The sequence below is a fragment of the Hemiscyllium ocellatum genome, chromosome 10, assembly GCF_020745735.1.
Source record: "Hemiscyllium ocellatum isolate sHemOce1 chromosome 10, sHemOce1.pat.X.cur, whole genome shotgun sequence".
Classification (NCBI taxonomy): domain Eukaryota; kingdom Metazoa; phylum Chordata; class Chondrichthyes; order Orectolobiformes; family Hemiscylliidae; genus Hemiscyllium; species Hemiscyllium ocellatum.
In genome coordinates, this window is record NC_083410.1 from 65,422,609 (window position 1) to 65,447,714 (window position 25,106).

Genomic DNA, 25,106 nt, shown 5'->3' on the forward strand with positions numbered 1-25,106 from the left:
GGTTTCCAGCATCTGCAGTCCTTGTTTTTAACTTTTAATGATGCAAAGTGTCGGCAGAAGGATGTGGACAGGGTAGCGAGTGAGCAGAAACTCAGCAGATAGAATGTAATATGGGAAAATGTGAAATTATGCATTTTGACAACAATAATACAAGAATTAGGGCAGAACAGTGGCTCAGTGGTTAGCACTGATGCCTCACAATGCCAGGGACCATAGTTCGATTCCAGCCTCGGGCGACTGTGTGGAGTTTGCACATTCCCCCCATGTCTGTGTGGGTTTCCTCTGGGTGCTCCGGTTTCCTCCCACAGTTGAAAGATGTGCTAGGTGTATTAGTCAGATGGTAATGGGTGTGGGTGAGCTACCCTTTGGAGGGTTGGTGTGGATTTGTTGGGCCGAAGGGCCTGTTTCTACACTGTAGGGAACCTAATCTAATGTAGGATGAGTATTATTTAAATGGAGGAATACCACAGTCCTTATACGAATTATGAAAGATCAGGTGGTAACAAGGAAGGCAAAGGGAATGGAGTATAAAACTAGGGAGGTGTTGCTAAAACTAGTCAGAGTAAAAAGTGAGGTCTGCAGATGCTGGAGATCAGAGCTTCCTGATGAAGGGCTTTTGCCCGAAACGTCGAATTTCCTGTTCCTTGGATGCTGCCTGACCTGCTGTGCTTTAACCAACAACACATTTTCAGCTAAAACCAGTCAGAGCATAGTTGGAATACTGTTGCCCCTCTCACCATAAACCTATGCCCTCTAGTTCTGGACTGCCCCATCCCAGGGAAAAGAACTTGTCTATTTATCCTATCCATGCCCCTCAATTTTATAAACCTCTATAAGGTCACTCTTCTGCATCAGACACTCCAGGGAAAACAGCCCCAGTCTATTCAGCCTCTCCCTATAACTCAAATCTTCCATCTTGGCAACATCCTTGTAAATCTTTTCTGAACCCTTTTAAGTTTCACAACACCTTTCCGATAGAAGGAGACCAGAACTGCACACAATATTCCAAAAGTGGCCTAACCAATGTCCTGTACATCTGCAACATGCCCTCCCAACTCCTGTACTCAATGTTCTTACCAATAAAGGAAAGCATGCCAAACACCACCTTCACTATTCTATCTACCTGCAACTCCACTTTCAAGGAACTATGAACCTGCACTCCAAGGTCTCTTTGTTCAGCAACACTCCCCTGGACCTTACCATTAAGGTACATAAGTCCTGCTAAGATTTACAGCACCTCACATTTATCAAATTAAACTCCATATGCCACTCCTCAGCCCAGTGGCCCATCTAATAAGATCTTGTTGTACTCTTCTTTGCTGTCCACTGCACCTCCAACTTTGGTTTCATCTACAAACTTACTAACTATACCTCCTAGGTTCACATCCAAATCATTTATATAAATGATGAAAAGCTGTGGACGCAGCACCAATCCTTTTGGAACACCACCGGTCACAATCCTCCAGTCTGAAAACCAACCCACCACCACCACCCTCTGTCTTCTACCTTCAAGCCAGTTCTGTATCCAAATGGCACGTTCTCCCTGTATTCCATGAGATCTAACCTTGCTCATCAGTTTCCTACGAGAAACCTTGCTGAACACCTTACTGAAGTCCATATAGATCACAGCTATGTCCTCATCGATCCTCTTCATTACTTATTCAAAAAACTCAATCAAACTTGAGACATGATTTCCCACACACAAAGCTATGCTATCCCTGATCACTTCTTGCCTTTCCAAATACATGTAAATCCTGTCACTCAGGATTCCTTCCAACAACTTGCCCATCACCGATGTTAGGCTCACTGGTCTATAGTTCCTGCTTTTCCTGACCACCCTTCTTCAAATAGTGGCACCACGTTAGCCAAACTCCAGTCTTTCGGCACTTACCTGTGACGATCAATGATACAAATATCTCAGCAAGAGGCCCAGAAATTACTTCCCTAGCTTCTCACAAAGTTCTAGGGTACACCTGATGAGGGCCTAGGGATGTATCCACTTTTATGCATTTCAAGACATCCAGCACCACCTCCTCTGTAATATGGACATTTTTCAGGATGTCACCATCTATTTCCCCACATTCTATATCTTCCATGTCCTTCTCCACAGTAAACACTGATGCAAATTAGTCATTTAGTATCTCTCCCATCTCCTACAGCTCCACACATACGCTGCCTTGCTGATCTTTGAGGGGCCTTATTCTATCCTTAGTTACTCTCTTGTCCTTAATGTATTTATAAAATCCCTTTGGATTCTCCTTAACCCTTTACCATCCTCTGTTTAAAATATTTGCCTCTCACATCTCCTTTAAACATACTCCTTTTTTCTTAAATCTATGGCCACTAGTAATTGACATTTTGACCCTTGGAAAAAGACTCTCATTATCCATTCTATCAATGCCTCTTAATTTTGTAAACTTCTATCAGGTTTCCCCTCATCCTTCAGCTTTCAAGTGAAAACCAATCAAGTTTGTCCAATATGTCCTAGTAGCTAATACCTGCAAAGTAGCTAACATCCTGGTAAATTGTTTCTGTACCCTTTCAAAAGCCTCCACAAGCTTCTGATAGTGTTGTGACGAAAACTGTACACAATATTCCAAATGTGACCTAAATAAAATTCTATACAACTTCAACGTGACTTGTTAACCTTTATGCTCTGACCAATGAAGGCAAGCATGCTATATACTTTCTTGACAATCTTTTCTACTTGTGTTGCCACTTTTAGAAACTGAGAACCTGCATGTCTAGATCCCTATACACATTGATGCTAATAAGGGTTCTACCATTAACTATATACTTCCCTCTTACATTAGATCTTCCAAAACACATCATCTCTCATTTGTCCGGACAAACCTCCATCTGCCATTTCTCCTCCAAAGTCTTCAGCTTATCTATATCCTGCTGTACCCTTTGGCAATCCTCATCCTGCTTCCCCAAGCTTTGTGTCATCTGCAAACTTAGTAATTAGACCATTTATAGTCTCCTCCAAATCATTTATACAGTAAAAACAACAGATCCCTGTGGAACACCACTGCTGACAGATCTTGAGTCAGAAAAAAAACCCTTCCATCACTAAGCCAGTTCTGTATCTATCTTATCAGCTTACCGCTGATCTTGTGTGACTTCACCTTTTGTATCAGCCTGCCATGAAGGATCTTGTCAAAGGCCTTGCTAAAGTCTATTTAGATGACATCTACTGCCCTGCCCCAATCATCTTTGTCACCTGAAAAACTCAATCAAGTTTGAGAGATACAACATTCCCCATCCAAACCAATGTTGCCTATTGCTAATACTGTTCCAAATGCGATTAAATGTAACCCTAAGAACCATCTCCAATAATTTCCCTACCACTGATGCAAGGTTGACAGGCTTGTAATTTCCTAGATTATCTCTGTTGCCCTTCTTAAACAAAGGAACATTGGATATTCTACAGTCCTTGGGACCTCTTCTGTGATTAAACAGGATGCAAAGGTTTCATATGAGGCTCCAGCAATTTCCTCATCTGCCTCCCTCAACATTCTGGGATAGGTCCTATCAGGTCCTGGGCATTTGTCTATCTTTTTCAAATCACAGTACTTCCTCCTTTTTTAAAAAAAATATATTGCTCTCAAAAACTCACCATCCACTATAATCTGCTCCTTTGGAAATAATGATGTACAGTGCTCATTAAGAACCCCTCCCATTTCCTCCTGCTCCATGCATAAATTCTCTTCAGTGGATCTACACTTTCCTGAGCCACCCTTTTAGCATTTTCCTTAACACAGACTTGAACAATTCACAGTAACAGTCATTAAGCTAACTGGCCTATAGTTATCCTCTATTTTCGCCTCCTTCCCTTAGAGCTTCTTTTTCCCCCTCTAATGATAATTATTGAATTATTTCCTCTCCTTTTGGCTCTTTATTATTTAGTATTTTTTGAAAATGTATGTAAAGTATTTATTCAACTCATTTGTCATTTCCTCATTCTCACTGTGACCTCCCAAGCCTTGTTCTCAAAGGGGCCTATGTAAACTTTGACTTCTCTCTTCCTTTTTATATATTTAAAGGAAGCTTTTGCTGTCCATCTCAATTGCCTCATTATACGTTTTTCTTTCAATTTAATGATATCCTTAGCCTCCCTCTTTAACTACAATTTAGCACTTACACAGTTATCCCCTTCCGAGATTTCTTCTTTCTCACTGGGATATAGGTTTGTTATGAGTGATAAACTATTTTCTTAAATGTCTGCCATTGTTCCTCAACCATCTCTGCCATTAAACTGCTTTCCCAGTCTACTCCAGCTAGCTCTGCACTCAATCCTTTGTAATTACTGTTGCTATAAATTTAGCACAGTTGTTTCTGACCCATGTTTCTTCCCCTCAAAGTGAATATTAAATTCTTTCATGTAATGGTCACTGATTTCTAGGGATCCTTTATTCTGATATCATTGGATCTACAACATATTGTTCTAGCAAACTGTCCCAAATACACTATGAATTCTTTCTTGTGGCTGCCTCTGCTAATCTGACTTTTCCGAGCTATGAGAAAGTTAAAGCTATCCATAATTAATGTACTGATTGTTATTTTGCCACATAAGAATATAAGAGCAGTCCTACTGTAGTCAGGGCTTTGGTGAAAACTTTACAGTGCACTGTTTTGGTGGCCTTATTTGAAAGAAACACGCTTAGAAACAGTTCAGAAAAGCTTCACTTGACTCATTCCTGGAATGATGGCTTTATCTCATGCAAAAACGTCAAACAGTATATGCCTATTATCTAAAATTCCAAAGTTCAGAAGTTTCCCAACATGGAACATAGAATCCCTACAGTGAGGAAATAGGCTCTTCGGCCCATCAAGTCCACACAAACCCTCCAAAGAGTAACCCATCCAAGCTCATTCTATACCCTTTTCTCCTATACTTACCCCTGACTAATGCACCCAACCTACACATCCCTGAACACTATAGGCAATTTAGCATTGTCAATTCACCTAACCTGCACAACCTTAGCAGGAAATATTTCACCTTTTAAATGGGTAACCCCTTATTTGTAAACAGTGATCCCAGTCCTGGATGTTATTGAAACATATAAAATCCTGAGATGATTGGATATTAGAAGGACGTTTCAGCTTGTGGAAGAAACTAAAATCATAATTTAAGAGGAAGAGGTATCTGTTTTAAAGGAAATTAATTTATCTTAGAGGGTAGCTAAGAGCGTGAAGTAGGATTAGAAGTGGAGAGCATGTAGGAGAGAAACTGGTGACAGAGTGGTGTTGGGGGGGCAGGGAAGACAGAAGTGGAAAAGGGGCAAGACAGAATGGGGAAAGAGCGAGGCTAGTGAAGGGTGGAATGAAATCGTGCAGCGGCGCAACAGAGTGGGAAAATGGGAGAGGGGATTGAGAGCAACATACTTGGAAAGGAGAAGGCAGAGAGACAGATAGACAGACAGACAAACAAAAGAGGGATGGGTGGAGAGAGCACAGGGGACAGAGACAGACAGGTGCAAGACAGAGACTAAGCCAATCCCGCATTCATGAATTTCACTGAGACCAGCTCAGAGTGTGTGCACCACTAGAAGTGATACATAATCCATGTTAGTTCAATCAAACTCCTTACCTCAACTGCAGCGTCACCCATTTTCTTAAGGTCAGAACTTGGCCTATTCTATTTTCTACCCTGTCTTAGCTGACATAGCAAACAAAGGTCTTATAATTAAGTTCTGCTGCTTGGGACATTTCAATGGTCAGAATGATTAGTTACTCATTTAAATCATCAAGTTATTACTTTGGATTTTTAAAAAATGAAATTTATGTTTACAGTTGTGGCAACCTCAACTTTCTGAAATTTGAACACTGGCTCTCCAAGAGATGAGAAAAGAATTTAAAATGTACCTGCCCTGCCTCCTGCTTATTGAAAACATACATTTTACTTTAATATTGCTCGAACATAAAGAAGTTACAAATTAGAAGGGGACATAGTCAAAGAACAATGGATGGATAGCATTGTGTTGCACATACATTAATTAATCCTTTTGTCACCCAACTACCCCCACTCCTACACATTATTGTATAATATTCAGCTTTTGTCCCAATTAAATCAACCGTCTCCCTTTGTTGCCACGTTTTCATCCAATACCTTTAGTATTTCTGAGTCAGAGTTGCTAACCTGAGATAAGAAGCTTGTACAGTCGTAAACAGGAGCAGCAATTCAGTAAAATTTACATACATCTTCCTGACTCAACTGCAGGCCTTTCCGGTTTTTCTTGTGCTCGATTACTGAGTTATTCATGCCAAACTCTGCCTATGTCAAGTTGGCAAAGAAATATTCAGGGACCACTCGGCATTTGCTAGTAATATTTTTCTGTTATTTAAGAGTATCATAGAATCATAGAGTCCCTACAGTGTGGAAACAGGCCCTTCGGCCCAACAAATCCACACTTTTGGTCCAACTGGCCACCAAAAGACACGATCCACTATCACCAGTTTCTGTACTTACAGACAAAGAAGGACACCACTCTGACTGGGACAACACACACACATCTTAGGACAGACGAAACAAAAACGCACACGAGAATTCTTAGAGGCCTGGCATTCTAACCAGAACTTCATCAATAAACACATCGATTTAGATCCTATCTACCTTCCCTTGAAAAAAGGAACCAGAAATGACATCACCCACCTTAAGAAACCAAGACTTATAAAGGGACATACCACCAGCGCTTCACCAGAGATACGTACTGATGATGTTACCTAGTATGGTGATGAAATGTCTGAAAACAAACCTTCAAGCTTGGCAAGCTAACTTATATACTTGTCATCAACCAGAGCTAAAAATCTTCTTAAAAAAAAAATCACTAATATTATATGTCTTAGGTACATATTTATATTACATCCCATTCACTCATTTGTGATTAGGCATTCTGACATTATTCAGAAATCCAAAAAAATTCCAAAAGCCAGAAATGCCTTGGTATGCTAACTATGAGATTACAGTGCACTATCAATCTTAATAAATCATTGCAGTGTCAGATTACAAAATTAACAAAGTTCAGTGCCACTTGAATTTAAAAATTGCCAAAGTTTAGTGAATTTAAAGCATAATTGAAACTTGTAAGTTAGAGATTACATAGGTTGCACAACATACGCATTAGCAGATCTGCAACAAACTTACTTTCTGGCGACTGTAGTGACTCTGATGCGTCTCTGGCCACTGGAATGCTGGTAGTGAGTGACAAACTGAATAGCCCCTCTTCCACCCTGAGGAATTGGTGCGTTATGCTGCAAAATCATAACAGAAGTTTATCAGAAATTTTGTACCAAAGAAATCAAAACAATGTGCTTAACAGTCAGAATAGTGTATTGATGCATGTAATAAAATGAACTATTCAAAACAAGCTGCATTTACATTTTGAATATGCTTCTATTCTTAATTCTACACTTTTTAAAGCACTGTTGATAAGAATGAAACCACTAGCATTCCAACCCATATCACTAAACTGGTTTTCCTCAGACACGTTCACATCTGAAAGGATAAAACCTTGGGAATATAGTTAAAAATTAGTGTATTTACATCAACTACCTATAGAAGTTTGGCTGTCATTACTCACCTTCCATAAACACAGTGAAATCAGTCAGACTGAAACAAAAAAGGGAATGTCTATGATCTGGTGAATAGCACAAAGTGACAGAAGGACTGATAGTGCAAGGTTAAAACAGACAACAATGGGACAAAGAAAAACAAGGTGTTACGACACGGGGTGAAACTCCTGCTTAATTTAAACAGCAACACAGAAAAGATTTATCCCAGTAATCTGTAAAGTTTGATTGGGCAAGGACTATTTACAGTAAAAATCAACAACTTTATTTCTTAAAATATAACAGAGAATAATTAACTAACCACTATTTACAATTTTTTTCTCTAACCTATCTTTTAGCTTCCCTTCTATAATACTAGTCCGATAAAACTCCCAATTAAAATTTACAAAACAACACTTCTTATCTCAAAACCAGGCAGCTGTAGGTTCTTGCTGAAAAATGTGTTGCTGGAAAAGCGCAGCAGGTCAGGCAGCATCCAAGCTGTAGGTTCTGGTCTTCAGATCTTCCTATGTCTTCTTTTCTTGTTAGGAATTTCAGCATCACAGGTTACTGATCGAAAAGGTACTTTTAAGAGAGAGCTATTTTCAAGCAATCTATTTACGTGCTGGGCCATGGCAGTTCTTCTCTCAACTGTTCAATTTTCCCCAGTCTTATATTCCAGAGAATCGGATTCTGTCATCGGCGTTTAAAATTGTCAACGTACTCAATTCAATCTTTATTGGAGTTTGATGTGTTTCGGGTATAATTTAAACTGATTGGCCGAATTCAAATTTGATTTGGTCTCCAAGCAACAAACTCATCGGGTTGTTTGACCCAGTGTTATATTGTTACCATTTTTTTGAGTACATTTGGTGCTGGGTCCGGTAGTTCTGCTGTTTTTAACTCTTTTAAAGGTATACCCACATCTTCATAACAAAAGGAAATGCTTTTTTTTGGTATGTAATGTAGCCAACGTAACACCTAAAATCCTACAAAACAAAATGAGAAATTTTGCGGTAAGGGTAGCCGGGGCATTGAAATCTAATGCTGTATGCCAAATCTCACCAGGAGTAATTTTATGCCACTAATTACAAAGGATTTCAATGTAAAGTCTCACCCAAAAGATGGTATCTACAACAGTGCAGCACTGATGTTAGCCCAAAACTGGTATTCCAAGTCTTGTCATGAACATTTAACCTACAATTTTTGATTTAAAAATTCACTAGTAGGACAGGGGCATCACTGGCTGGCCAGCATTTATTGTCTGTCCCTAGTTGCTCAAGATTAGATTAGATTACTTACAGTGTGGAAACAGGCCCTTCGGCCCAACAAGTCCACACCGACCCGCCGAAGCGCAACCCACCCATACCCCTACATTTACCTCTTACCTAACACTACAGGCAATTTAGCATGGCCAATTCACCTGACCTGCACATCTTTGGACTGTGGGAGGAAACCGGAGCACCCGGAGGAAACCCACGCAGACACGGGGAGAACGTGCAAACTCCACACAGTCAGTCAGTCACCTGAGTCGGGAATTAAACCCGGGTCTCAGGCGCTGTGAGACAGCAATGCTAACCACTGTGCCACCGTGCCGCCCAAGATGCTGGTGGTGAGCTGTCTTCCTGAACCACTGCAGCTCATGTGCTGTAGGCAGACTCACAATATCATTTTGGAGGGCATTCCAGGATTTTGACCCAGCAACAGTGAAGGAGTAGTGAAGTATTTCTAAGCCAGAATGTTGAGTAGCTTCGAGAGAAACATGCAGATGGAGGTATTCCCACGTCCTTCTAAATGGAAGTGGTAAGGATTTGGAAGGTGCTCTTTAAGGTTCTTTGGTGAAATTCTGCAGGACATTTTGTAGATAGTAAACAATGATGCTACGGAGTGTCAGTGGTGGGTGGAATAGATGTGGATGTAGTGCCCATCAAGCAGACTGCTTTGTCCTTGATGCCGTCAAGCTTCCTTGAATGTTGAAGCTTCTTTGGTGCTGCACCCATCCAGCCAAGTGAGAAATATTCCAGTGACTGGTAGACAGGCTTTGGGGAGTCAGGAGGTGAGTTACTTGCCTCTGTATTCGTAGCCTCCGATCGCTCTTGTAGCCACTGGGTGTTTATATGGCAAGTTTATTTGAATTTCTGATCAATGGTAATTCAGAGGATGTTGATAATGCAGACTGAATGATGCTAACACCATTGAATGTCATGGGGAATGACTAGATGGTCTCTTATTGGACATGGCATTTGAGTGATATGAATGTTGTGTGTTACTCTTCACCCTAAGCCTGGATACCTGAATGTGGACTGCTTCAGTATCAGATGAGTCACATATAGTACTGAACATTATGCAAACATCAGCGGACATCCCACTTCTGATTTTATAATGGGGGAAAAGATTGTTGATGAAGCAGCTGAAGGTGTTTGGGCCTAGGATACTATCCTGAGGAACTCCTGCAGAGCTGAGATGACTGACCTCCAAAAACCATAACCATCTTCCTATGCGTAAGGTATGGTTCCAACCCATGAAGAGTTTGCCTCCTGATTTCTACTGATTCCAGTTTTGCTAGGTCTTTTTGATGTCATGCGTGTTGAATGCAGCCTTGAAATCACTGCAGCCCTGGAGTTCAGCTCTTTTGTCCATATTTGAACCAAGGCTGCAATAAGGTCAAGAGCTGAGTGGCCTCAGCAGAATTCAAACTGGGCATTGATGAGCTGCTAAGCAGGTGCTGCTTGATAGCACTGTTGATGACACCTTCCATAACCTTATTGATGATGAGAGTAAACTAATAGGGTGTTAATTGAAAAGGTTGGATTTATCCTGCTCTTGTGTACAGGACATATCTGGACAATTTTCCACTTGTCAGGTAGATACCAGTACTATATCACAACTCAAACAGCTTGGTTAGCATAGTGCTAAGCTCTGGAGCACAAGTCTTCAGTACTATTGCTGGGATATTGCCAGGGCACATAGCCTTTTCAGAATCCAGTAACTCCAACGATCTCTTGACATCATACAGAGTGAATCTGTAATGCTGGAGACCAGTGGAGGAGGCAGAGATGGATCATCCACTTGGCACTTCTGGCTGAAGGTTGCAAGTTTCTCTGCTGTAGTTATCGCATTTACCTAACAAGCTCAAGGTGCCCAGTTTGAAATCAGGCAGAAACAGATATACTGTCTTATTATAATGAAGATGAACAAAGCGTGACAGAAAATCCTCTTACTCTATGCACAGTGCTACTATTAGACCAAGCAAAGAATAATCCACTACAATATCAGGCATTATTAAAACACCTTTAACCCAATGAAATGTCCTAACTAAAAACTATTTATAGAACTGCAATCAGGAACCAAAGCAAAGAAGTACACATTAGTTCAGGTAACCAAATGGAGGAATTCACAGACCCTGGACTGCTAAAAGTGTTTACGCTAATTCCAAATAATACTTTCTACTTGCTATTAAAAAAGCTCAGAAAATGACTTGTTATCAAGAATGTGGCAAGCACAAAGGCCATTGAAATCCAGTGCTGCATTGTTCTGCATTATGTTACAATTTCTTCCAGACCACAAAGTCTATTCATGCATCAAAATCAAATTGGTCTTTCCTTCTCCTCCTCCCAAACCAAGCTGGCATCAACAATAACCTTCTCAAAGATAACATAGCTATCTGAGACTATTGGAAGGGGCATGCACTACCAGGAACCTTCTTAATCAGAAGTCCACAGAAGGTGATTCAAGAGATGAAAAACAACAGAGTGTGCAGTCAGGACAACTTTCCTGCAAGGATCTATAAAGCTGATGGTCATGGGCTTTCACACAAACTTTGACAATTTTGCAAAGAAATCTGAGAAGGACAGATAATGTGTCTTGACTTTCACAATGTCAGTTTTCAAGAACGATGATAAATCAATTTATGATGATAACTATAGGAGGTACATCGCTTCTGCCACTTTGTAGAATCCACACGTACCACCCATCTGTCAGCATGTACATACTTCTTCAGAGTAAATATAGATTCTGAACAACTAGGGGAACAATACACGATCATGGTCACTTGCCAAATAAGAGATATGTCCAAGTCAAAGTAAACAGGTCTATATAATATTTACTGACCTATCAAAAGTTTTTTTTAAAAATACAGCTCTTTGGAGACTTTGATGTTCAGCAAAATCTGTTCCTATCCTACCACTCTTGCATGACAATACAACAGCAAGTCTTCTGTCATGAACTGGGTACCAAGTTCTTTGGTACATATTTTCCATTCCTTGAGATATTTACATCATTGGCCAGGCCAGCATTTATTGCTCATCCTTACTTGCCCTCAAAAAGGTGGAGGTGAGCAACTATTCGAACTGATACTGTCCAGTTAGTATAGGTATATCCACAACATTACGGAGGGAGCTCTAGGATTTTGACCCAACAACAATGAAGAGATAACAATAGAATTCTAAGTCAAGATAGAAAGTGGCTTGGAGAGGAACTTTTAGGTGGTGGTGCTCCCCACGTATCTGCTACTCTTACCCTTCTAGATGGCAACGATCATGTGTTTGAAAGGTGCTGTCTAAGGAGCCATGGTGAATTTTTGCAGTGCATCTTATAGATAGTACACACTGCTGCTACTGTATGCTGATGGTGGAAGAACGGAATACTTATGCACACAGTTCCATTCAGTCAAGATGCTGTGTCCCGGAGGTGTCAAGTTTTTTGAAAATTAATGAAACCACACTCAGTCAGGAAATTGAGGAGTATGCCAAAACACTCCTTATTTGTGCCTTCTAGAAAGTGGGGAGGCCTTGGGGAGCCAGGAGCCAAGTTAGTCACTGTCTGATTCCAAGAGTCCAATCTGCTCTTTTAGCCACAGTATTTATGTGAATAGTCCCTGGTCAGTTTGTGGTCAATGGTAACCTCAGGTAATCTCTAACTCATAAGGATACCAATTTAGATCTGTGAATTTAAGCGTTGTTTTTCCAAATTAACACTGTATAAAAATACAGGAACAGCAGTAGGTCATTCAGTACCTTGAGCTAGTCCACCATTTAAAATAGTTGATCAGTGGTCTAAGTTATCAGTGTCTTTTAATACTTTTGGTTCATAAAAAAAGTCCATCAACTTCTAAATTAGCATCAACTGTCATTTGTGGAAGAGAGAGTTACAGACTTTCACCACAATGTTTTCTGTATTTCACTCCTACAGATCAGGTTCTCATTCTCAAACCACATTCTCTATTCCTAGACTTTTCACCAGATGAGATGGTTTCTCTCTATCCTGCTTATTTACTGACCATAATATTTTGATTAGATTAAGCAGAGATGCAGGAGACATTTTACTCCTTATTTCCTTAGCATTCCTTCTATAATAACAGAAAAATGTGTTATTTTGTTTAGCTAATTTCTTGGCACAGCAGACTTTTACCCTGGATTCTCAGTCTTTTCAGATTAACAGTAGGTTTTAATGAGACTTCAGCAAGACTTGAGAGAGGCAGGAGTTCCCACCAAGATTTCTGTATGTGGAAGAAAGAAAGACTCACTTGATTTACCACTTCAAAGTAGATGCCCAGTGTAGTGCAAGGATCCAAACTGCAAACTTTCCATTGGCATGTGCCACCTACACCCAGCTCCTAAAAGAACAGAAAAAATTTAATCAAATGCATGTCTGCTTGAATTGTCCATCTATACTACAAACGTATTTAAGAATGGAGCAGATATCAAATCTGCTGCAACAAGTCAATTCTTTCAAATAGTTTGAATTATTAAGTACAGCAAATTTTTTTGATTAGAAAATTTTTAAAACTGTAAAGTGCTTTAATTGGCTTATAATTTTAACCTGCCTTTACACAGTCTTCAGAGAATCTTAAAACTGATGTTACTTTTCTCTTGATACTTGGATTAACACGCAAGTTAAGACATTTCCAATTATCAAGCTCTGTTACCAATTGCCATTATTTGATGTTCCATAAGACATGAGTAGAAGGCAGGCCATTTGGCCCATTGAGTTCACCCCGCCATTCAATCATGGCTGATGGGCATTTCAACTCCACTTACCAGCATTCTTCCCGTAGCCCTTAATTCCTCGTGACATCAAGAATCTATCAATCTCTGCCTTGAAGACATTTAGCGTCCCGGCCTCCACTACACTCTGCGGCAATGAATTCCACAGGCCCACCATTCTGTTCTGAATTGACCCCCTCTAACTTTAAGGCTGTGTCCATGGGTCCTAGTCTCCTCGCCTAACGGAAACAATTTCCTAGCATCCACCCTTTCCAAGCCATGTATTATCTTGTAAGTTTCTATTAAGTCTCCCCTCAATCTTCTAAACTCCAATGAATACAATCCCAGGATCCTCAGCCCGTTCCTCGTATGTTAGACCGACCATTCCAGGGATCATCCGTGTGAATCTCTGCTGGACACGCTCCAGTGCCGGTATGTCCTTCCTGAGGTGTGGGGACCAAAACTGGACACAGTACTCCAAATGGGGCCTAACCAGAGCTTTATAAAGTCTCAGTAGCACAACCGTGCTTTTATATTCCAACCCTCTTGAGATAAATGACAACATTGCATTCGCTTTCTTAATCATGGACTCAACCTGCATGTTTACTTTAGAGGATCCTCGACTAGCACTCCCAGATCCCTTTGTACTTTGGCTTTACGAATTTTCTCACCGTTTAGAAAGTAGGCTATGCTTTTATTTTTTTTTCCCAAAGTGCAAGACCTCGCATTCGTTCACGTTGAATTCCATCAGCCATTTCCTGGACCACTCTCCCAAAGTCCTTCTGCAGCCTCCCCACTTCTTTCAAATAATGTGGACTTCTTTAAGTCCAGATAAATTAAAAATCTTGCTGATTGAATGCAGAGTGGAAGTGAACAAAGTTGGTCATTTGAAAACAAAATAATAGCCCCATTGGAGCTTAAAAATGCCAGAAAGTTAGGTATGGAATGTCTACAAACAATAAACTCAAACTTACATTCTCAGACACAGAAGGCCCTTTGGAATTCAGAGACACACAGGTCCCAATTGCACCAGCAATCTTCAGTTCTCTAGTCGTCTGAAATAAAGTATTGATAGATTTGTGTCAGTGTAATGAAATTACATAATCTCCTCTCATAAATTTGTGAAGAGCAAACAAAATACAATGCAGTAACAAGATGTTGCCATCAGTTCAAAAAGAACTTCTGCCTACCACACTATCAAGCAACATCATGTATGAATTTCAATGTCAATGCCAGGCCAGGCATATTGTCCTTACTCCTCAGTGGCTGGAAACAACATGTTCATTCAGTTGCTTGTAATAGAATACAGATCATAATCAACCAGCTTCCAAATTTTTGTTCTACGTGTTTGGGGAGCATTTGCGGACCACTCTCGATGGGCTAATAGTTACAACCAACAACCAACTTAAGGGGATGTCAAGTTTGTTACATCTCACATTTACATTTGCAAGAAATTACATAGATTAATATACAAGGATCTTTTTTCTACAAATGTCAAGAATGTGTACAACCATTGGGCTTTTTTGGTTACCCAGGAGCTTAACGAATTGGGTCACTGTTTCTAAGATGCAAACCTTTAAAGTGTGTATTGCTTCTAATGGAATTCCAGCCCCATTGGTTTAAATGGTGCAGCTATTCTAACATTCTCTTATAATATAGGGTTGCATGAGAACAGAACTACTGCGTTACAGCAGAACCGATTGTTCCATTCAGGGAGAAATTAAACTACAATCTATAAATTTTCAAAAATGACAATGGATCTAAATTCATCTGTAGGCTTGTTGATTCAAATCTGTAACAGCTAAATTATTTTACTAGTGTCTTATTATTAAAAATAAAAATCAGTAACAAAAACAAATTAAATCAAGTGACAAGATTAGAGTGGTGCTGGAAAAGCACAGCAGGTCAGACAGCATCTGAGAAGCAGGAAAATTTCCTGATGAAGGGCTTTTGCCCGAAATGTTGATTTTCCTGCTCCTCAGATGCTGCCTGACCTGCTGTGCTTTTCCAGCACCACTCTAATCTTGACTCTAATCTCCAGCATCTGCAATATCTACTCTGTCTAAATGAAATACCCAACAGCTTAGGCATAAGCAAACTATATTGTAAACCAAACCTGGTCATGGCAACAGATGCTGCAATAGATTCTCACAGAGATTACAACACAGCAATGGCCAAATGGTAATATCACTACACTGTTAATTCAGAGATGCAGGGAATGTTCTGGGGATTCAGGTTTGAATCCCATCATGGTAGATGATGTAATTTGAACTCTAAAATCTGGAAGGAAGAATCTAACAATGATCGTGAATACATTGTCGATTGTTGGAAAAACCCATCTGGTTTACAAATGTCCTTTAGGGAAGGAATCTGCCACCCTTATCAGGTCTGGCCTACATGTGACTCCAGACCCATAACAATGTTGACTCTTAATTGCTTGCTGGGCCATTAGGGATGGGCAATAAACGCTGGGTTGTCCAGCAACACCCTCATCACGTGAATGAATAAAAAATAAAAATTTAGACGGAAACCTGGTTTGAATTTATTCTCTTCCAATTCGGAGATAATGAGATGTCACATTTCTACGATTCTGCTGGTGTACATTTTTTGAATCAAATAGTAGATGTTGAAAAAAAAATTCAGTGTCATTTTCTCATGTTATAATAGAAGATTAAAATTGCAAATGCTTATACTACATTCTAACCCAAGATGAAATTACAGTCTTATGATCATTTCTGACACACTGCATTTCACAGAGATCATTTTTAATTCTGCTTCGAGCACTTACATGTTAGCAACTGATGTCACGTCCACAAATTACATTGATGACTTGTATTAAAAAATTAAGATCCCTAACTTAAAAATCACACCTGCCAGGTGAAGCCACTTTTCACTGTACTTAATGCTCACAAAGATAAATCATTACAAACAAGACACAAACACAGTCACAGTGACGGCTGGGGAAGTATAAATGATATTAATGATAAGCACAGTCAGCATTATCATGTAAACTAGTTGTTACAAGACTTCGGAAGTTATGTCAGGTTCAAACAGATAGTCAACACCAGATGTGGCCCAATACTTGGAACAGTGATTCAGGATGCTTATTGTTGCTTTTGTGCCATCAATAATGTGCAGAACAACATCACACTATGATATTAAGTACTTTCATTTTCACTATGTAAAATGAGTGATGTCTCCCTCCACCAGAAAAAAAAACTTGGGCGGGATAAAAGTAAATCAGGTCAGGCAGCATCCAAGGAACAGGAAATTCGATGTTTCGGGCATAAGCCCTTGATGAACAGGAAACATCGAATTTCCTGTTCCTTGGGTGCTGCCTGACCTGCTGCGCTTTAACCAGCAACACATTTTCAGCTCTGATTCCAGCATCTGCAGACCTCACTTTTTCCTCCATAAAAGTAAATCATGAAAGCAAGTGAAAGGAAGAAAGAAAAACAACAGGCATTCCAAATGCTCGCTAGTAATACAGTGTTAGTGATATCCTCATCAACAGTTTGATAAGTTAATTCAGAAGTTAAAAACATAACATGGGAATTGAAAGCACCCTCTCACCTTAAGCTCTAAAGTGGCACCAAAAGCCATCCTGAAATCCCCCTGAAGACCTTTGCTGAAAACCCTTTGAAATGTTTGCTTGAAGAGGGAAGTGTTGAAGGAGTCCCCCATCACAATGTAACCTCTGGGTTGACAGAAATGGACACAGATTGTAAAGTTATTTAATGTACACTTTGTGACATTCACCAATGTATACTTCAAATATTTTTCAACAAGAAATATGTCTGTTACTTCCATTACAAGGCTGAGAATGAGCTTCAGATGGAAGACAGTAATCAAATCTTCATGAAAATCTCTGGAGAATGCATTGGATTTCTAAAGCTTGCTCGAGTTGGTCATTAAAGGTTGTGGGTTCAGGTCCCAGCAGAGTCAAGTTTGGGGATCCAGTTGTGGCACCATGGTAGTGTCCCTAATCCTGGACCAAGAGGCCAGGATTTAATTCTCACCTGCTCCAAAGGTAGGTAATAACCTCTCTGAACAGTTTGATTAGAAAAATAGGTAATAAAAAAAAACAACAGCATCTCAGCCAGTCATCCCACTACACAGGAGAGCAGTTATTCACTGCAGAACCAGACTTTGAGTTTATTATGTTTCTTGTCTCCTGTCTCTGCCTCAAAGACATGACCATGTATTTCTACCCTTTAAATATATCTGCAAGAGCTCGGTTTCTTCATTTCTGACTCTATTTACTGTTGTTTTAATTTTTCCTTTGTTGTCTAGTTTCCAAAATATTCACAGTTTTCAAGCTTGCTTTTTGAGATTTTAAGCTTCTGCTCTTAAGAGAAAGTTTCCTTAATTTCCTCCTAAAGCCACAAATGGATATTTCCTTCTGTGCTTTTATGAACCATGGAATAGTTTTGTTGTAACATCCTGCTCACCCTCCAAAGTGGTTGAGAGTCAACAGACAGTTGCTAATGCCATGAGAGCCTCAGCTGAGCCAGGCTTCTAAGCTTAAAAATGGTCCCTCTACTTCAGAAGGGCCACTGGTTTGGAAATTAACTATTGCATTTCAACCTTGACTTCTTAAATGCGACCAAGTGTAAACTCTATCTGAGGGGGTTTTATTTAGCTTGTTCTTGTTGTAATCCTTCCTACTCCCTTGATGGTCCTTAATTGTGCAAAATTAGCCAGTGTATTTTTTTTTCAGTGCAATATTCAATATTTTGATGAGGAAATCATTTTAAATAAAAATCAGAGACATTACCATCTTTAAATGTTACATACTAATAATGGAGAAAATCTGATCATATTTCATCCAATCACTTTCTGAATATTCATATCAACTAAGTGTTTGGTTATTTTAATGGAGACTCATGGAACTTTGCTTCATCAGGAACCCTTACTGTTCTCTCAAAACAAGAGAAAAAAGATTCAACTCATCAGGTTGAGAGAACTATAAATCCATTGCTTATGGTTTAAGTTACACAATAACTAGATCTCAATGTTTTATGTGGAGGCTCAGTGGTTAGCACTGCTGCCTCACAGCACCAACGATTTGGGTTCGATTCCCACCTCAGGCGACTGTCAAGCGACATCCTCCCCGTGTCTACTTGAATTTTCTCCGGCTGCTCCGGTTTCCTCCCACAATCCAAACAAGTGCACATCAGGTGAATTGCCCATTTAAGTGAGTTAGTCAGGCTAAATATAGGGTGGGGTAGGGGAATGGGTCTGGGTGGGTTACTCTTTGGAGGGCTAAAGGGCCTGTTTCCATACTGTAGGGATTCTAATCTAATCCATTGGTAAACACTTGCCCAGTCAGGTTGCAGCAACACTTTAATTCCAAAAGACCGGTCTGATCCAGGGCACAAGCATAGATGTCAATGCAATGTCCATTTACTGCTGCACGGTTTGCTAGAGCGTCATAGTGCTGAAGAGAAGAACAAATGAAAATTACAAAACATAACTGAAAGAGAACAATCCTAACAACAAAGCCAGCACAGGAACAGTCAAATGTGGAGATCAAAATCATGATTACAGCTTTAGTGATGCCGAGAGTTTGCGGAAGCGAGAGCAAGTGGTCTTCTAAAGAAGGATCAAACTAAAGAATGAAGGAGGGAGCACGTACGTTACTCTTATCACATTTTAGGGTATTTGAGAGGGTTTAAAGTGCAATAATTGTTACATTGGTAAACACAACAGCCAATTTGTGAGGTTTAAAAACAAAATGAATGAGTACAGAGTAACTTAGTGGTTAGCACTGCTGCCTCACAGCAGCAGGGACCTGGGTTTGATTCCACCCTCAGGTGACTGTGTGGAGTTTACATGTTCTACCCATGTCTTCTTGAGTTTCTACCGGGTGCTCTGGTTTCATCCCACAGTCCGAAGTTGTGCAAGTTAGGTGGATTGGCCATGCTAAATTACCCATAGTGTTCAGAGACGTGTAGGTTAGGTGTGTTAGCCATGGGAAATGCAGAGTTATAGGGATAGGGTAAGGGAATGGGTTTGGGTGGGATGCCCTTTGGAGGGTTGTTGTAGACTTGTTGAGCCAAATGGCCTGCGGGGATTGTATGGATTATTCTATGGATGATTAAATAATCTAATTTTGGTGGTTGTTGTTTGTAGGAAGTAATTTTGGTCAGGAAATCAGAACTTGCTACGATAAAACTAGTGACTCTAGATTTGTATGTACATTTTTAAGCAGCCAGAAATGTCTTGATTTAATGACTCATCCAAAAGATGGCATCTCTTACAATGCTGTGGTCACTCAGCATCGTGCGGTGTTGTCAATTCAGATTATATGGTCAAGTACTGAAGTTTGACATGAAAAGTTGAGTCAATAGCATTGTACTAGCAGAGCCAATGCTAATCAATGAATCAAGAGTGCAATAGTGATTAACTATCACAATTTCATTCCATAAAATGAATTTAAAAATCAAAAAACTTCTCAACTACAAAATTTCTATCTCACCAGTGAATTATTTAACAGTAATCATTCATTGCTGTAAAAGAAAATCCACTGGTAACTTAATCGAGGTACAATTGAATTTATTTTGATGCCCATCCAGATGGAATTGGGTAAATTATAATGAGTGGGCTGGTTTAAATTTTAACATGCAAGAAAGTATTAATCAAATCAAAGAGAATTTGATAGACATAGGGAGAAACAAGTTTTACTCGCAAGAGGATAAAAATGTAAATCATTGACAAAAAAACAAAACTGGGAAGAAGTGTAGTGGTAATGTTACTGGACTAGTAATCAAATGACCAGAGCAAGGCTTTAAAGTTATGGGTTAAAATCTCACCAATTATTAAATGGCAGGATTTTAAATTAACTAATAAATTTTGACTATTACAGGAAAGCTGGGTTGAGAGTGTGGTGTTGGAAAAGCATAGCTGGTCAGGCAATATCCGAGAAGCAAGAAAATCAATGTGCTTTCATCAAGAAAGCACCTCTCAGTAATGGTATCATGGAACTACTCTAAAATTTTGTTAAGATCCATCTGGTCCTTTGATTTCTATCACAGAAGCAATCTGGTATGTTTATCCAGTCTGGTCTATATGCAAGTTTACTTGGCCTCTGAAATGGCCAAGCAAGCCACTCACAGTTCAAGGGCAATTTGGGAAGAACAACAAATGCTGACCTTGTCAGTGATGGCTATATCCCATGAAAGAATGAAACAAGTTCACTCTCTAAATCTCTTAGCTTGTATGCCAAAAACTATTAAATAATTAGTGACATTCCATGCAACTATAACATTCTAAAATATAAAAAAAACGACAAACCTTGGTCGCTTTCTTTAGGAATCGTGCATTATCCTTTTCTATATCATGCCATGAGCGAATGGGTGATTTAAGCTCATCCCCCACTACCATGCCGGGGCCCTGGGTAGGTGGTCCTCCGGTGAACAACATTATTCTAGCTCCAGTGTTAGGAAAGCTACCCTGAGGAAGGCATTCAAATATTAGAATAATAAAACAAAGATCGACAGGAGATCAAGATAGGAGCAAATTACTGAAGATGCTGGAATCTGATCTGAAATCAACATGCTGGAGATCACACTGACTCAGGTTGCATCCATGGAGAGAGAAAGCCAACGTTTTGAGTCTAGATGACTCTTCATCACAACTGAAGTGAAGTGTGGGGGCAGGGCCTTTATGTTATAATTGGGGGAGGGGATGTGGAGTTGGCATGCTGGGGGAGAAAAGATGTTGATAGTAGAGATCGTGAACCAACTCCCATTCCTTCCCTTCCTTTTAGCTTTACTGGTTACATTCACAGTCACCATGTCTTCTCTCTATTTCCCCTACCCCAATTGGACTGCTATTTCCAGTCTGACAGTTAGGAACATCATTGTTCTGCCATTCTCGCATTCTGATCACTTAATCTGAATATCAACATCTTTTCTCCCCCAGCACTTCAACGCCACTCCTACTCCCAACCAACTGTAGCATAAATTCTGCCCCCTCCACACTTCACTTCTGCTCTGATGAGCAGTCATCTAGACATAGAATATAGAGCTGTACAGCACTGGAATGGGCCCTTCGACCCAGGACGCTGTGCCAAACAGGACACTAAACTAATCCTTTTTGTCTGCCCTTGGCCCATATCCCTCCATTCCTTGCACATTCATGCGCTTACCTAAAAGTCTCTTAAATACCCATATCATATATGCCTTCACCACCACCACCCCTGACAGTGCATTCCAAATTCTTATCACTGTGAAAAACCTGCTCCTCACATCTTTTTTGAACTTTCCCCTTCTCACCTTAAATGCACGCCTACAACTATTAGACATTTTGACTCAATACTATCTACACATCTCATAATTTTGTAGACTTCTATCAAGTCTCCCCACAAACTCCGCCGCTCCAGTGAAAACAAACTGAGATTTTCTAGCATCTCCTTATAGTTCATGTTCACTATTTCAGGCAGCACGCCGCTAAACCTCTTCTGCACCCTCTCCAAAGCCTCCAGGTAATGTGGCAACCAGAATTAAACGCAGCATTCCAAGTGCGGCTTAACCAAAGTCTTATAAAGCTGCAACATGACACCCTAGCTCTTGTACTCAATTCCCTGACCAATAAATTCAAGCATGTCATATGCCTTCTTCACCACCCTATCTACTTGCATGGCTACTTTCAGGGAGCTATGGATTTGAACCTCAAGGTCCCTCTGTACAATTTTGTGCAGGGTCCTGCCATTAACGGTATACTTTTCCTTAACATTTGATCTTCCAAAGTGCAGCATCTCATACTTACTCAGATTAAACTCCATCTGCCATTTCTCTGACCTGATCGGCAACTGATCTATGTCCCGCTGTATCATTTGACAACCTTCTACACTATCCACAACTCCACCAATCTTTGCATTGTCTGCATCTTTTGTAATCTACCCATTTACATTTTCATCCAATCACAAGCTGCAGAGGCCCCAGTACAGATCCTTGCAGAACACCACTAGTCATGGACCTCCAGACTGAAAAACAACCTTTCACCTCTACCCTCTGCCTCCTCTAGGCAAGCCAATTCTGAAACGTTAGCTTGCTCTCTCTCCATGGATGCTGTCTCACCTGCTGTGATCTCCAACATTGGTTGTTTTTAAGAGATCAAGATAATCAAATACAGTGTTGGCTTTAGCTCCCACCATATTTCAACAGCATCACTTCAAGTCACAGAACAACTTGTAGCAACAGAACTGCATTAACAACACAATTTAAAAACAAAGACTTCTTGCACATAAAGCTTCAATATATTCTTCCTCCAAATTGTGGGACACTGAAAAATGTCAGTTAGACATCTCGTATATAATTTCTTTCCCCAGATGAATTTCTCTACTGGGAAACTCACAGATTAGCACCTAGCAAACATTTAATATTGCTGAGTGTTTATTTCCAAACTAGTTGCTTAATGGCAAGTTTTCTATTGGCCAACAGAGAAGAAAAATATAAGAGTTGTTGCTTTTCCCTTTATCAAGGAACAAGAACAGTGAAAAATAAAGAGAAAATCTATCCATTAAAAATCGATATGAGATACAAACACTTTCTTTTCTTTTAGAAATTCTTGAGCTCAAACAGTTATATATGAACCTGTGAGATGACTTACTTCCAATCACTGGGTAGATTCCATCAACAACCTCTAGTTGCTGAATGAGCGAGTACAGAAGTATGTGCGAACAGTGGATATGTACGGTCAGTTTTCCCATTGTGTGGGAGACCAGTGAAGAGAGCCCAACTGACCCATGTGACAACCACACTTGTTCCAGGAAATGTTTATTAATCGATCTCCTTAATTAAAAGTCCAACAGGAAGCTAGGACCAAAGGCCTGTTCTGGCTGTATTGTTCTATGTTCTATCCAAAATGAATACTGTCGTGAGGAAATTAATTCACAATTTCTTCTAAAATAAATTAAATGTCAGGTATTAAACTACTAGGGAAATGGAGAAATGTGTTTGTTCAGTCTATTTTAATGGTTTAACATCCCAAAATAAATTACACGAACATGAAGCTACAGCTCATTACCTCCAGCAAACCAACTGCTATGGATATGGCCACACCAGTAGATCGCAAAGGTCTTTTGCCCTGAGGTACAGGCCAGGGGTCTCTCTGAAGTTCTCCAAGCAGGTCTGTCAAGTTCATGTCAATCTTCTGCACTGGCTGCAAGAACCTTAGAAAAAGCAGCATATCATCTGTGTTGTTAGCTGAAGGATCTTAAATAAGCATAAACTATCAAAGCTCACTGCCAGGCAGCTAGGTATTCCACTTTGTAAATAGTGTTAGGAATTATCAGAAGTTAAAGGAAACAGTTGGGGTGATGTTTTATTTTAAATGTACTATCTGAAATTAACCAAATTTGTAATAACAGCCTGAAGTCTTGATTCTTGAGGGTTTTATTTACTATGTATTCATTCAAGTAAAGCATTTATGATAACTGGAAAAAAAATCTTATGACCAATATTGAATAAACTGATACTGAAAATAAAGGAAGAGATCAGAAGAAACTCAATGATACGTTAAATTAATAAGTTCAAGTGGCAGAAACAGACTGTTATTTCCATACTTCATTATAAACATGGTGTGCATTCCAATAAAATCTAGTCAGAAATAAAAAGGAGTGAAGCTTTGATAAGAATCTCGAGAATTAAATATGCTCTTATGATGGTACTTCAAATGGAATATGATAACCAAACTGTCGATTCCAGATTCTAAAATGTCAGATTAATAAAAACTTGCTCTTGGAGGAATGAACATCCCTATCTAAGATTATCATGTGAATTTTAACAAATAGCTACTTAATTATTCAACATGTATTTAATAGGCAACAGAAGCTTTATAGTTGAACATTTTAATTTTGACAAATAATTAACTGAGGGAATTAGGTGGGAAAAAAGCTTCTCCCTAAATATATTTTTCTTTAAATGATAAAATATTAAGAGTTGCATGAAAAAAAATAAGTCTTAACTGCCTGCAGTGATAATACCTGCTGGATATGCCAGGATGTTCCTGTGGTTGAGGGGCCCTTCCTTGAACTGCTGCAGATGGCTTTGTGAGACCCAACATATCCTGTTCAAAGTAGGCAAAGTGAAAAAAAACTAAATACCTGTACTTCAATACAAGAAACTAATCAACCGGCTTGGTATTATGGAGATAGTGGAGATTTAATATTCTCACTCAAGTCTCTTGCACCATAGCAAGTTAAAACATACTAGTAGTTTGAAAAATATGAACACTACATTAAGCAGTAACTTATTCCTCGTCAGCATGGACATACCTTATCCAGATATATTTTAACCATTTCTGTATAAAAGTTATGTCTTTTTTACGCTTTTATGACAAAATAATTGCATAATGAAAACTAACCACATCTCAAACTTTTTCGGATGGAAACTGAGGAAGCTGAATTAACACTGATAGAAGCAATATTAACAAGAATGCTTTAGATTGATTTACTGAATAAGAGATGAGCACAGTTGAACTCAACTGTACCATTCAAAAAGGAAAATACAAAAGCTAAAATTTGTTGCAAACTTTTAAAATGGCATTAATTTGAACAATACAGGA

General features: G+C 39.5%; 1 protein-coding gene across 1 annotated transcript in view; it reads right to left on the reverse strand.

Moving 5' to 3' along the window:
• Positions 1 to 25,106, reverse strand: part of LOC132819788 (protein transport protein Sec23B) — a 65,505-nt gene that overhangs the window by 20,601 nt on the left and 19,798 nt on the right. The window contains exons 6-13 of the mRNA XM_060831559.1: positions 24,526 to 24,608; positions 23,568 to 23,712; positions 20,832 to 20,990; positions 18,860 to 18,975; positions 17,109 to 17,232; positions 14,510 to 14,590; positions 13,076 to 13,165; positions 7,148 to 7,254 (exon numbers count right to left, since the gene is read on the reverse strand). Coding sequence (XP_060687542.1) covers positions 7,148 to 7,254; positions 13,076 to 13,165; positions 14,510 to 14,590; positions 17,109 to 17,232; positions 18,860 to 18,975; positions 20,832 to 20,990; positions 23,568 to 23,712; positions 24,526 to 24,608 — 905 coding nt within the window. The remainder of the gene's footprint in view (positions 1 to 7,147; positions 7,255 to 13,075; positions 13,166 to 14,509; positions 14,591 to 17,108; positions 17,233 to 18,859; positions 18,976 to 20,831; positions 20,991 to 23,567; positions 23,713 to 24,525; positions 24,609 to 25,106) is intronic.